General features: G+C 35.4%; 1 protein-coding gene across 6 annotated transcripts in view; it reads right to left on the bottom strand.

Moving 5' to 3' along the window:
* The window catches only part of LOC145686057 (HEAT repeat-containing protein 5B), a 356,761-nt gene that overhangs the window by 233,907 nt on the left and 107,205 nt on the right, over positions 1 to 15,649 (bottom strand). For all 6 annotated transcript variants that reach the window (XM_081758948.1, XM_081758949.1, XM_081758950.1 and 3 more), the window contains one exon: positions 15,198 to 15,339. In XM_081758948.1, coding sequence (XP_081615074.1) covers positions 15,198 to 15,339 — 142 coding nt within the window. The remainder of the gene's footprint in view (positions 1 to 15,197; positions 15,340 to 15,649) is intronic.

The following is a 15,649-nucleotide window of genomic DNA, read 5'->3' as shown; positions in this document are numbered from 1 at the left end:
TGGTGATTATCTATAGAGCATACCCCATACACAGAGTGGCCTAAAAGTAGGTATACAGTCCCATACTAATCTGCATATGTCATTTTATATAATTTCTTATTGTTATCTATACAGATATTGACTTAATATTTTTTACTTTTTTTCTTAACTTATTTTCACTTACACTTTAAGCTTGAAACAGACCAAAGCAAATAAATTCATTTTAATAAATTAAAATGTCACACTTAATCAGTGCGGGGTTGTATATCTACATTTAGGCCATCCTGTATGTAAGTGAATTTTTGAATTCTCTTTTTGCAATATAAAGCTCAAATGATTATCTCAGCAGAGTTCGTTAATGCAATCAATTCGTTAATATCTTAACGGGTAATGATGAATTTAACGGTGGTTAATTAGTCCATAGACCCTATCCCATACATTTAAGTCAATTTGTTTTTCGGAATAGATATTCATAGCGATTATTCGCTCTAATTCGTTAATGGTGTTTATCTGACAACACATTAACGGATAATGACGACTTCAACGGTAGCTATCTACAGCCCATATCCCCAGACGTAAGTGAATTTTGGAAATTTGTTTTTCGCAATAGATATCTAGACGGATTATCTCAGCCGACTTCGTTACATTACATTACAGTGAATACATTAACATCTTAACGGGTAATGGTGAATTTAATTGTTGGTATTCTTATCCCATACATGCAAATATTTCGCGTGATCCTCTCTATTGTCTTACGCTAGTGCATCTTATAAGATTATAATATTAGTACGTCCGTTATTCGTATAACTCTTGAGCGAAAGCGAATTTTTAAATTCTATTGTTCGCAATAGGTAGCTACAGCAATTATCTCATCCGAGTTTGTTAATGGAGTCAATCCATTAAGATTTTCGTGGATAATGGTGACTTTAACGATGGCCATCCATATATCATTTTCTATAATTGTAGAATTTTGTAAGCTACACATCGCGTCGTTAGATGGCAGCAAACATCCTCCAGGGGTTGACATCTACCACAAATTGACTCCTTTCTACTGTTTTTGGCAGTTTATTTTGCATTGCTTTCAAATATTAAGCCAGTACAAATCAAAATTATGATATTGTTCTTTGTTTCTATATTGCTCTAAAAATTAAGATAATATATTATGGATATAACATTCTCATTAAATAAAACCCTAATTTGTAATTTCCATAAACTACATTTATTTGTTTACTACAAATTCACTATATACACACGACTGATAGAAGGTAAAAAAAAAATTGAGATTATAATGTGGAAAAGATTACACTAACCAATTTCGGCACAGCACTATTATGAACACTTTCTGTAAATGAACATTTCAATTTTCCACTCTTCATGCATATGGTTTCCAGAAGATAATATGAAAGTTGGCAAATTGGCAATTTGATAAATAATGCACTCCTTCTGATGGGGAGAACGGTTTCGCTTCCAGCGGTTTCATTATAACATTAACATCCATCTATTTCTGTTACTCCAATCCCTCCCATCCTCTCCACGTCACTCAGTCATGTTATCGGTTCCCAGCCGGAGCGCCGCTCATTTACGAGCTTCCCGGTTATTTGGAGAGCATAATAAATATACTTTTTTTTTTTTTTTTACTCGGAATCAATTTCGTTGTCTCTTCGTATATACGGCGCACAATGATGTAATTCTTATTTGGATTCATATCTATAATTTTGATGGAAACATCCTATTTAAATCGGAAAATCAATATAAAATTCCATGAAAGCAAACAAAATTTTGCTAAAAATAATGCAGCATTATTTCATAATAGGAGCTAAATCACAGAAAATGAATTCAGATCTTGCATATTGATCATATTAGCAGCCATTTGTCTGAATCATCTAAATTTATTAGATGAACTAGCAGCGTTCACCCCGCTTCGCTGGGGTCACCCCGGAACGCAATAAACTTTGTTACTTAGATAATTTTTACTTTTTCGCTTTCAAGTGATATGATAAAAACCATAGAAGATTGCAGTAAATGTTAACATTATATCGCCTGTCATTTATGTTAACCCGCCGAGTGACACGGTCATGTGGGTTGCATATAAATACGGTTAGATTTAGCTATGATGAGCTAACAAAGGATTTCTACGTTATGGACACTTGAATGGTCAATTATCTCAAGACACTGGTAATTGAAAATTAAAGTGATATGATAAAAACCATCTAGGGTCCAAATCTTAATAACCCCCCAAAAATGAAAGAAATTGGTTCAGCCGTATTAGCGTGATGAGCTAACAAAGGATTTGTACGTTTTCTTTTATATATATAGATTTGTATAGCAACAATGGATGACAAAAACTGCCACTCAATTTCCGTTAAACATACACACGCTTCCCTTTGGTATATACGTTAATTATGGTGAGTTAAAGGGGCAGACTACAAAAAATGATACAGAAGCTAACCATTTTTCTTTTGCCCGTTTTTCGTAAGTAAAAAAGAGATAATGAAATGTAACTTAGCACAATAATAGATAATGTTATTTTACACCCGAAAATACGAATAAAAAGAATTTTGAGTGTTGCCATTCATAGAAATTACAGTGTAATCAGAATATGAATTATCCAAAAATCTAGGTTAAGGCAGCGACAAGAAAAATGAACTCAACGGTAATTGATGACTTATCATGTTGTCTTGGTTCCTTGTTAACTACTTTTTAAATAATATTTGTATTTATTTTGTAATAAATAGTTCAAAATAAATACAAACATTATTTAAAAAGTAGTTAACAAGAAACCAAGACAACATGATAAGTCTCAATTACCATTGAGTTCATTTTTCTAGTCGCTGCCTTAACCTAGATTTTTGGATAATTCATATTCTGACCACACTGTAATTTCTATGAATGGCAACACTCAAAATTCTTTTTATTCGTATTTTCGGGTGTAAAATAACATTATCTATTATTGTGCTAAGTTACATTTCATTATCTCTTTTCACTTACGAAAAACGGGCAAAACAAAAATGGTTAGCTTCTGTGTCATTTTTAGTAGTCTGTCCCCTTAAGCTACCATTTATTTCCTTGAAACTGAAATCTCATTATTTGAAAAAATAATAATAGCAGTTTTCACCGATTATTCAAAATCGCTTGCGATTTTTGACATTATTCACATTTTCTCCTACTTCATTTCTTCATTAATTGTTAGTGTATAATTGTCATTTTTACTTGTAGTACAATTCAATTATCATTAGCTTAGGAACGGAAGAAAGGTCGTAAGTAAATCGAAAACACTTTTACAAATCCACCATGGTGTAGTTTTCTTGTCCCTGCGAGAAACACAAATTTATGTATTTTCCCGTGCAGCAAAAATCTACATGAACATAAATAATATGCTCACGCAAAAGTGTGGCCTATAGTTTAAAGGTGGAGTTACTATGCTGAAATTATTACGCAGCAAATAAATACATAAATAAATATAAATAAAATAAAAAAATATTTTTGGAAAGGATTAGACGCAACCAGAAAAATACAAACTGTCTATTTTCAATATAGAGCTAACTTCATAAAGATATACAGTGGACTCTTTTTAATTCGAAGTCCACGGGGACACGAAAAACTTCTAATTATCCAAAATTCGAATCATCCAACAACATTCATTTTCACATATATAACAATAAACAAACCAAAGTACTGTGCATCAAAAACATATTCATATGGTGTAGACTTTACCTTTAAAGCAGCTTATTATTTGTGTGATCGAATACCGCAAACTAACAAACGACATTGACTCCACATAATTCAAACTACGTGTACAATGGAAAATATATTTACATACAACACTACAACATACATTGAATAGCCCAAACAATTAAATAGCAGTAACAATTTGAATATTCTGTTCTCACTTTTAAGAAGTCGTAAACCTCATTTGCTTAAATTTGATTGTTTTTGTACGATCAATAAACCTTGAATTTCATGTGTTGCGTGGAATACGATATTAATAACATTTGTTGACTTGATCATAATTCATCTTAAATTTTCAACCAATTCTGAAATAAGATGAGATTGGCACACGTTCTCTATCTTTACTTCTTTCCCAACTCACCTTTATCTTTATCATTACATAGATTTTCTATTTATCTTTTGTATTACTCTTCCCTATGGCTGCATCTGGATAACTGAAAACACGTTAAAACTGTATTTCTCTGTTTACATCTGTCCATCATTAAAATTTTTCAACTGTATTTACTTCGAATTATCCAAAACATAGGTTCAAAAGTTCGATTTATCCACGATTTTTACTATTGTTTTCAATACACTTTTCAAGGGGAATGGACTTCTGTTCGAATTATCCAAGTTCGAATTAACGAGATTCCACTGTATTTTACTTCTTGGCAATTCAGAAGTATCATTTTCTTCTACGTGTATTATCAACTCAATATAATTCACTTTACTATAAGGAATGTAATTAACTGCATTATACTAAAAGATTAAAATGCAAAATTACACATAATAGGCTGTGTTATAACACATTACACTCTTCTCTGACCTTGATTGTTCGAGTAACTGATCAACAACTGTAACAACTGACTTTGAAAATACTTGCACATGAACATGAAAATAACAAGGAATTAGATAGGTGTATTACACATAATATCCATAACTTACTTTACTGCAGATGCGTGTTTTCAGTTAATCTGATAAATTTAGCAAAAAAAAAAAAAAAAAAAAGGGGGGGGTTACATGTGGACATACTGCTAACCCTTTAACACATTTTGGTCACGTTTTATTATTACGTAAGAAAGAAAAGGAGTACAATAAATAAATCAACTATTTAGTTCTCTTAAATCCTGTCGTTTGCATTAACGTAAAGTATATTACAACTAGAACTTCCCACATACACAAGTGTTGATACGCTGGTGCTTACATCCGGCTAACAGATGTTTTAATGTCCAGATTTTAACTACACAGCCAGGGTGGCCACTCATTTGGAATTTCAAAATTCCCTGACTTTTCCCTGACTTTTCCAGAAATTTTCCCGGTTTTCCAGAAATTTCTAGACAGATCTAAAATTGGTATATCATTGTTTTTCAAAGCTTAAACAGAAGCTACAAGTGAAATGCAATGTGGACTAGAAGATCATTATTAAAAAAAGAATCACAAAAAACACTAGCGAAGATAAATAATCTAATTTTAATCACTTACTTGCCTAATTTTCAATTCTCCTGTGTGTTTCCACTCCACTGCAACTAACTGCTGCACAGAACGAGAAGAGGAATGTCTATCCCTATCGCTTTCCAACCTTAAGCTTAATACTAGTTACAAAAATACACACACTTACAGTCCACTACTAAAACACAAATTACTGGAACGAACACTAACTAACTAACTAACTCTATGGCCTATGGAACCCGGAGGTTCAATGCCGCGTTCACAAAAGCTCTCCACTGACTTCTATCCTTAGCTAACTGCATCCAGTTTCTACTCTGTATTCCAATCTCTGCGAGATCCATCTTAATATTGTCCTCCCATCTGCGCCTAGGTCTTCCTAATGGTCGTTTTCCGATTGGTCTTCCAATCAAGACTTTGAAAGCGTCTCTACTTTCTTCCATTCTAGCTACATGACCCGCCCATCTAAGCCTCCTAGACTTGACGACCCTAACAATGTTGGGTAAACCATATAAATTATGTAGTTCCTCGTTATGAAGTTTCCGCCATTCCCCATTCCCGTTCCTCTTGGGTCCGCATATTCGTCTCAGGATCTTGTTCTCAAATACTTTCAGTCTATGTTCTTCCCTCAGAGTAAGTGACCACGTTTCGCAGCCATACAGAACTACAGGCATGATTATCGTTTTGTATATTTTAAGTTTCAAATTCCTCGACAGAATTCGCGACGACAAGGGATTTTGAACCGAATAGTAACACGAATTCCCTGCTTTTAGTCGATACTACTTTACTGAAATGTTTTAAAACCTCAAATCACAGACTTGCAGTTCACTAAAATCAAACTGAAGTTAAGACCACATCCACTTAAGTGTTTTAAGACCTCAAACCAATAATCTCATCATCAATTGCAGACAGTTTCTCCTTGACATCATTCAACAACTTCATTTTCTTCGCCTCGAGTTCAATAACTTTATCCTTAATGGCATTTCTCTTCTTCTGTTTCTTCTCTTCCTCTTCTTGATTCCTCAGAGACTCAACATATACTCCATGAGCATTGCGGGCAGCATGGACAACCCTCTTTGTAATTGGAAACTTATCAATACTACCCACAGCTGAAATTTTATCATGTACCTGCCTGAGTGCAATTAGACTCAACTCGCTTTGATTTTCAATTAAACATTCTTTGTTTATTGAAAATCCCCTCTCCACACTAGCATTTCCATGAGATAAAATGAGGAGAAATTTCACAAAATCATTCATATGTATTGAGCATGCGCCTAAATGCAGCATCTCCATCTAATGGTAATCTAATCTCTTACCTTTCCTGTTATAAGACCTCATTGCTTCCAATACAAGAGGATTTTTAGCAAAAACTTTGAATTCACCTTGGATTTCATCAGCTAATGTTCCTGAAATCCAATTCTTGAATACTACAATTTCTAGGCAGTCGGACAATCTCTTTGCAGCTACAGTGTCATCCATAACAAACACACTTGGATCCAGGAAAGAAATTGCTCTTGTCAGGTTGAATTTTAGAGATGACCTGTCCATTATTTTCAGTATGAATTTCTGACATCCTGCGCGACAGTCTTGTCGAAATTCAAGAGTCTGTCTATCCGATACGGTATTGGCTTTTCATATAGCATCCTTTGATGTGTACCCAATGTTTACAAACTTGGCTGGCTTTAAGTTTTCGCTATTATTGAAATCAATCTTAACCAATGGCCGGCCTTCCAAAACACTATCTTTCACAAAACGACCTGCAACAGACAATACTATGGCCTGGAGCGAGTTGTAAAGGAAAGGAGCTAATGGAGCTTCTCCCTGAAATTCACGCAGGAAAGGTTCAACAGTTCAGTTTTTGCTAATGTTGTGAAAAAGCCAAGTTTTGCACCAAGCAGGTTATCATTTGTGAAATGTCTTACAGTATCAAAGCTTTTGCACTGTGGTACTTTCTTCTCATCAACAGCCCACTGTACGTATTTCTTTACGTTCGGTAATATTTCCATCGCCCGGGAAGCAACGTCTGAATTTTCTGTCCATCTAATACTGCAAAATTTTTTCGGAAACACAGAAGACCCTGTGCATCTTATGTAATCTGCACGACGAGCTGGAACGTCTTTGAATAAATTATAAGACGCCCTTAGGAATTCTTCTAATTTCCAACTTGTTGCTTGCATGGCAGCTTGAAAAGCACAATTCATAGTATGCAGCCCACAACTTCCAATATCAAGAAGAATTGGATCTGAAGGTGAACTTACAAGATCTTTCTGCAGGTCACTTAAAAATTTGAAGTTAACATGTGGGCCATCCATCGAAACTTGAACAATTTTCTTGAGGTCCAAACCTAAGATACCATTCTTGAAATTAACTTGAATGTCTGCTGACGTTGAATGTCCGAGGAACACTGAATTTAAATATCTTGCTGACACTTGTTTTTTTTCATTGTCCCAAAACCGAATCGTAAGGTCCATTTGCTGCTTTTGCGAGACTTTGTTAAGGCTTTCATCAAACCCAATAACATAATGCTTGCAAGCTTCTATTTCTTTGAGAAGATCACCTTTAAAAAGTCGTCCAAGACCATGAACGATAGTATAAGCTAACTTGGTACGTTGTAATTGCATCTTACTACAAATTTCGCTATCAGGGAACATGAGCTTGACATTTGTTGCCAGTCGGGAAGCAGATCGGAATGACAAGTGTTCCATTACTGCCTGCAAACACCACAGAACTTCAGCTTTAGTTACTGACTCAGACACTAGAAACAACTTCATAACATTAGCATGTTTATTTTTAATAGATTCTTCAGAAGCCACCAGCATCTTTTTACTTACAACCAGTTCTGCAGCGGGACAAGAAGGACCTGGATTCTGACCACTACATTCCACTGCATTCTTTTGCTGACAAAAAGTTGTTATCGGCACGTAGTCCCGGGTTCGATTTCCTGTGGACACTCAAAAGTTTTGGTGTTGGCCCAGAGAGTATGGAGAGGACAATTATGGAGCTACCTGTATTAAGAAGTAGCGGACTTCGGTCTAGAAAGCCGGCATTAACAACTTTAGGTAGGCCCGGGTCCTAAAGGTTTTGTCGTACCAGCAGTGGCGTGCGATGGTTATGCAACCGGGGAACAGGTCGACATAGATAGGAAATATTGTGTAACAAAACAACGGAACTGAAGTAAATGAGCACTAATAAAATGTGCTTTTAAGAAATCAGAAAATTTTGTTTGTAGCTGATTTTTTTTTTTTTTTTTTTTTTTTTAAGAACAGTAGTACATGCAGTAGCGGAATTAAGTGTAAAAACTAGGGGGAGGGGAATGCCATTACTTCAAATTGGTGGTCAAATATCTGTAAAAAGCATAGCCAATTAATCGTGTGTCGCAAAAAGTACTGCCGCCACTGAGTACAAATGCATGTGGAATCCACACAGTTTTTGATTCCACATAGAAATACACGCATTAACCAAAATTCCACACATTTTGTGGAATTCGACACACATTCGGAACTCTTCCGGCAGAAATACTCAACTACCGTTCAGCCTTTATATTAATCACGTGACTACCAAAACGGGATGCAGGGGCGCAGCGTGTCCCAATAACAAGTGTGTGAATTACAAAATGGTCCCGATTTCGCTCCAGCTCAATTCATGGGCAGCACTAAATGATAAAAGAATATGAAGAAAGTATGCGCAGCCCAAAACCAGCAGAGCTAGACAAACGAAACCTGGAACGAAGGAGAGATCTGGGGGCGAAGCCCCCAGCGACCAAAGCTATTTTGTATATAAATAAACCGGCTAAATGGCTAGGAATACAGAAGAACGTAAATTTTCCCCCGAGTAAAAATTCCCGGTTTTTCATTAAAATTCCCTGACTTTTCCATGACTTTTCCAGAATTAAAAATTTCCCTGACTTTTCCCGGTTTTCCAGGTTTTCCAGGTGAGTGGCCACCCTGACAGCTACACTGTAGGTGCGTTCATTATATACATCGTCGACTCAAAATATCAATTAGTGTTTTATTTAGAAACACCAATAGTAATACATTTTAAATCTGCTAGAACCGAATTCGATTCCTGGAAGAAAATACAGCAAGTAGGAGCGCACTCAGAATTTTTTCTTGGGAGGGCTCCGAAGTTTATTATTATTATTATTATTATTATTATTATTATTATTATTATTATTATTATTTTATTCGTATTATTATTATTATTATTATTATTATTATTATTATTATTATTATTATTATTATTATTATTATTATTATTATTATTATTATTATTAGTCTATGTAGTATTGAACATGTGTTATTCAGTACCCGAAAAGACGATAAGCAATTGTTAATTACTGGCATTTATATTCTCAGAAAAAATACAGAACTAGATTATTTTTTGTAAGAAAAGAAAGTGTAGATGATATATAAAATTAAATCTTTAAGCAACATCAATGATTTCTCTGTTAAACAAGTGTAGTTGTGTTAAGAAAGAGTACAAATGTTAATGCAAGGGTTGCCAGCTGCCCACGAATTTTAGAATTTTCAGAATTTTTCAAAAATTTTCAGATTTTTTCTGAATGAAGCACGAAAGGTGGAAGCATTACCCCGTTGGAATCTATGTTCCATAAGCTTTTCAATTAGGTATCATTTACGACAATGCGATATTTAGGGGCGAATAAATCCATCAAAGTGAAGGTTAACTATTTTCTTTATTTTGCTGGCAGACATACATAAGTTCTACTAAATAACGGCTATTCTTTAGGTGTAGAGCCAGTTTGTTTTCTTGGGAACATGGCTATAAATTTTCTTTAGACTATCAAGATGTAAAAAAAATATAGTCTCACAGGATCAGGGGGAGTGCACATGGAGGACTCCTGGCTCCCCGACTATATGGCTTAATTCAGTACGTGAGTGGTACTTTAATACATGTTAATTCTTTTCCCACGAACTCAATATGAGTGGCAAAACACTGTCGGTAATAATAATAATAATTAGTGTCAATTTCGTAGACTTCAAGAAAACACATGATTCGCTTAAAAGAGATGGGCTATATAATATCATGGAAGAATCCGGGAGTCCAAAGATGATGGTGAAACGGTAGGCAAAATTGTGTTCAGTAAATTCACAAGTAAACAAAACGTAAAGTACCAATAGGAAGAAAATTGATTCTTTCTGGATTTCATATATTATTTGGTTTCACGGATTATAACAATTTCAAGTATAAGAATGCTTTAACACCCGTTACTTTAAACGAAAAATGACAAAATACGACCGAACATTAAATGGATTTAACAAGCTTCGTACATACCCAAATGATAAGGTTTGATTGGAAACAGTTAATGGTCAATACAAGAAAACTAATGTTCTTCTAGTTGCGTCTAATGGAACAGGTATCGAAGTAACTGTAAATATGATGAAGTTCAAGGGAATAAGTAGAGACAACGTTCACCGAAATCTTAATCACTAAACCCTATTAATAATGCGGAGAAAGTGAATGAATACGTAGATATAAAGCAAATGAATAAGAAACAATATATAGCTGAGAAGGAAAAAGCGTATAGTAATGGAGGAAAAGTAAGTTACTACTTTGAATGAAATTTCGCGACCAATACCGAAAGAGTTAAAAGCAAAATAATAATAATAATAATAATAATAATAATAATAATAATAATAATAATAATAATAATAATAATAATAATAATAATAATAATAATACAATGGCATGTATTTGTTCATCATGCTATCGCTTAGATTAACTACTAACAAGAACAGACTAACATTAAGAGTACAGGTTTCCGAAAACAGTTTGGAGAAAAATATTTGCCGCGAAAAGAATCGAAGAAACAGGTCAACTTAGAAAGCTACATAATTCTGGATTTCTCTACAGTTACAGGTCACCGAATACAGTGCAGATAATGAAGCTGAGTCTAAGACAAGCGATACATGCTGGTCGCACGGATAATACAGTATGAGCGGGATTCGCAGTCCTAATCAAAAGGCAGTGGGCGGAGTGAAAGATTCTGAAGAAGGAAGGTAGTAATAACGTTCCATGGTCGATTAGGATGGTAAGGAGTCCAATGGAGGTTTCTGTTTCTGTAGCAATGAACTTTCGGATTCCTTAAGTCTGTTGAGTTACTAAGTTAGTTACACATTGGACCCTAGGGTCACAACCCCTCCCTTGGAAACAAATCGATTCACGGGGCCGCGGTGACTCAGTGGTAGAGCGTTCACCTCTGGTGCTTGGGGTCCCGGGTTCGATCCCAGCCCCCGCCAAGTGAACTTTGTGGTGGACAAACACCGTGTGCGTGGGTTTTCTCGGGGTTCTCCTGTTTCCTCCCACTTTCTTCATTCCACCATTTCATTCATTACTCATCATCACCATCTCCTTTAGCCTAACCGGCATAACCGTGGGACGTAAAACTCAAAGATTTCATTTCATTTTCATTTCGATTCACGAACAAATTTTTGAACATTTTTTCTCGGCTCACGAACATTTCGAGACACCATGTACTCAGTAGTAGTGCTTACGCATGTTTGCCGTAAACATTATTTGTTCGGAACCGATTAAGTTCGTGACTCAAGGTTTATTGCATATGAAATATTTAAAAATTAAAACATGAATATGATATAGCTTGGTTACCATATAATTTAAGAAGTATTAAGGATACGTTTACGATTACAAAACAAGCTATGTCTTTACTTCTATCACATAGCATTTACATGATTTATCTTATAACGAAATGATACTGCTGTCCATCCTCAACCGTTCTTGATATACACGCTTTAATCAGAAGGGATCGACAGAATCATCAACCACCGTCGTAATCAATGACGCTGTGGCGTGGTGTTTACTTACGCCCAGCAAAGAGCTAACAAAATAATCAGGCCGACAGACAACATAAGATAGACTTAAACAATGTCAATGGAGTTCTACACGATCGAAACAGAAAAAATGTAGCTCCTCTTAACAATGTATTATACGATAAAAGTGATAATGCCTAAAAATACAGTACATTGCATTGAAAATCACTTAAAATTTGACATTCCATACAAAAAAAGGAAGAGTCATTTATCATAGGCCATGTTCCCAGCAGAGAATTCAATGAAACTTACACATTTTAAAGTACTACGTGAGTTAATACGAAAAACCGTATTAGTTTGGGCAAAGGGCAAACAGAGGCATGAATTTGAATTTGGAATTAAGATTATTGTCTACGGGAAAAGTACAAAAATTGGCATAACTTTTTAAAAACATAACTAGGGAACTCAGTGTACAATATTTACGGTTATGGCACTTCAGGGACGTACATAGCAATTTCGGGGCGGGGGATCCAAATTCAATGAGGATGAATTATATTAAAAATTGTAAAATTATCTCTAGAATTAGAATAAATTAACAAAAAAGTCGGGATTTCGGGAGGGTCTTGATCCGCAGGACCCACCTCCTCCGTACATCCTTGTTCTACGGTAACACTGATGTCATCACTGAAATGATGGTTTGTTGTGACATCTGTATGCATATATGAAGCTGGTATTAACGGAGTATTCCATACATGTCCGGCGAAAGCTCGTGTGGTTCGGATACCATGTTAAGTTCAGTCTCATACAGCCTCGCTGCTGAAAGGGACGCAAACCTCGAATCAAATCAAATCACCAATTTCTTAACCATTAATGCATTTTGTGGCAACGAATTAAGTTTTTGATTCTTATTTTAGCTTTCAAATTTGCAAACTGTCTTTACTATTGACAACACTCGACAAGTAAAGGGCACATAGTTGTGTACGCTTCCCGACAATGCCCCGCTTGAATATCCATGTAACACCCAAACGAGTCTCGAGATGAAGTCCGCAATGTCTTAGGTACGACCTAACCCAGAGCTCCGAGCCTGATTCCTGGTAAATCCTTGCTGTCTCACTCTGCCTGACTTCCTAGCGAAATCATCTTACCTTCTCATCTTGGCTAACTTGACATTCTGTTTCTGGAAGATTGGCGTCAGCCCGGCGTCATCCCATAAACTGCTTGCCGACTTAGTAAATTGATGCTCAAAGTCTGTTTCCGTTTCAACTGGTACTCTGTTTCTGCAAGCTTGGCTTCAGCCCGGGTTCGCCCCAGAAACTGTTGGCCTGCTTAGGAAGCTGACGGTCAAAGTTCCGTTGTTCCCCTATTTGGTGTGAGTTCGAATAGACTCAAAGATGGTGCAATCCTATGAATATGGCCTACCTAGCTCGTAACTCACTGGTAGACCAAATAGACACTCCTAGCAACCTGAACCTGTACTAGGACTGACTCAAGCCCTCCCAGTCTAGTGAAAGTTTTTCTTTTCTTTGTGTTTGTGTTGATTGGAGCTTGTTATTATGTAAGTCACTATCTTATAGACATTTTTAACACTATACCCAGCTTGTGGACTTCATTAGTAAGACTAATAAACACAGCCACTCTGAAAGGAATTGGCCTTGGTTTAGTTCAAATATCGATTAAGATTGTTGATTATCATGTCGAAATTAAGAAACGAACACTGCTTTTTAGAAGTTTAGTCTTGGTCGAGGCTAACGCTACCCTGTAAAACTAAGATCTTCCAGATTGCTAAGTAGCTGAGTTTCTGTTCCAGATTATAACTTCACCGCTTTACTAGTAGTTTGCAGAAACTTTGCTGATCAATCGCAAGAAGAATTTTGGTTCATTACTAAACTCTTTTGTGTCGGTGTCAGTCTACGCAAACGCATACCGCCGGTCCGCCACAGGGCATTTGATGGTAGACTCGGAAACAATAACTTTTGAATAGTATTAAAAAGAAAGCGCAATCTTAGTACTCTCTCAAAAATAGACATAAAAAAGTAAAAATAATAAAGCAATCCTATTAAGCATTTACAATGTTCCAAATCAACTTTTCAATTTTGCTATCATGTAAGTTGAACTATCATCATCATTTACCTGCTGAAAACAGACTTTTGTTAAGGTAGTCTGATCAGGCTTTGTCTTCACTGAAAGTTGTCTATAGTCATTAAAATCATATACTATTGAAATCATATTTATTCTCTAAACTAAATCGATGTTAAACATTGGGTTGTGAATCTTAACTACGTTTATCAATCATTGAATTTTGTTTCTCTAATATACTGGTAAGAATATATTCGCGATATATTAATAGACAAAACTGCGAAAACCAGAACAATGTCAATGGCAGAATACAATCTTCATTAAAAAAAAAAAAAAATAAAAACAAAACTTCATTCTATTCTATCATCATTGGTAATGGTGATTTATAGTCACCATGATTCAGACTGAACAAAACACAGGGTTCCCACTCTCTTTCCCAAAAAAAATTTCCAGGACAAATCACTAATTTTCCAGGACTTCGACACAGGAAAGTATAACATGATTGCAACTGTAGGTTCAAAACTCACACCAGTGAGATGAAAAGTGCAGTAGCTTATGCAGTAAATATTAATGCAAGTACAGTATTAATCCACAATAATTAAATACACAAAGCAGAGCGTAATGTGCTGCTTTTTTTAGTCATCCCAACTTCCCTTATAACCACCCACATCCAGCACATGTATTCTCGTTATTTCTACATTACATTTCAATTGTGCACCGAACAAATTTACAAACAATTAGGAATTGAGTTTCACCTAGATATGACTTTGTCGCAAATAGCATTCATATGAAATTTTACTGAAGAGTATAAGTACTGTTGCGAAAATAGACTGATTATGGAGGACTGATACTGGTACAAAGCACGGTTTCTGTACGATAGTGCTAGTGAAGACAGCATCCAAGTTTGGGTTGACAGACTAGTGGATGAAAGAAGAAGAGTTCTCCCAGCCAACCACTCACAGATGCAGGATCATACTCAGCACAAAAACGGGAATAGCAAACAAAAATTGCAATGAACTAAAATATTCATTATAATTATGAAAAATCTGATATTCAGTATTTCTGTAAATTGCAAGGACAGAAATGCATTTTCAAGGATATTTCCAGGATGTTTCCAGGCCAAAATCAATTAAAGGACATTTCCAGGTTTTCCAGGATTTACAGGACGAGTGGGAACCCTGAAAACATTATTGATTTACTTACCTTTTGAGCGGCAACAAGGACTTTGTCCAGAAATCTCAGCCATTCAAATACAAAAACTGGCCGCTGCTGCTCTGGAATCTGCTTCAGCGCTTCTTCGTTTAGCGTCAAGCTGTGACTCAGTTCCATCATCATTGCTGTGGACCTAGAACAAAGCAAATAAATAAATAAATACATTTGTACTGACGAACTTCCAAATTGTGAAGTCATATAGTTGTTCTTCCTTTTTTATTGTTGGAGAAAAAATCGAATGCAAACTATGAATTGAATTATATTTCTTCTTTATCAAGTATTACCAACAAAGTTTTAAAAATAATTGTACTAAAACAAATATCTTAAAAATCATTTTGGGGTGCTGATTTTAAATTTCATAGTAAAAATTCTCCACCACGTACGTACATATAGACCACGAACAACTACTATATTTCTAACTGCATATATGTAATGACGTATAT

This window comes from Thermobia domestica, chromosome 5, assembly GCF_964235325.1.
Source record: "Thermobia domestica chromosome 5, izTheDome1.hap1.1, whole genome shotgun sequence".
NCBI lineage: Eukaryota > Metazoa > Arthropoda > Insecta > Zygentoma > Lepismatidae > Thermobia > Thermobia domestica.
This window is presented reverse-complemented; position numbering and strand designations above follow the sequence as displayed.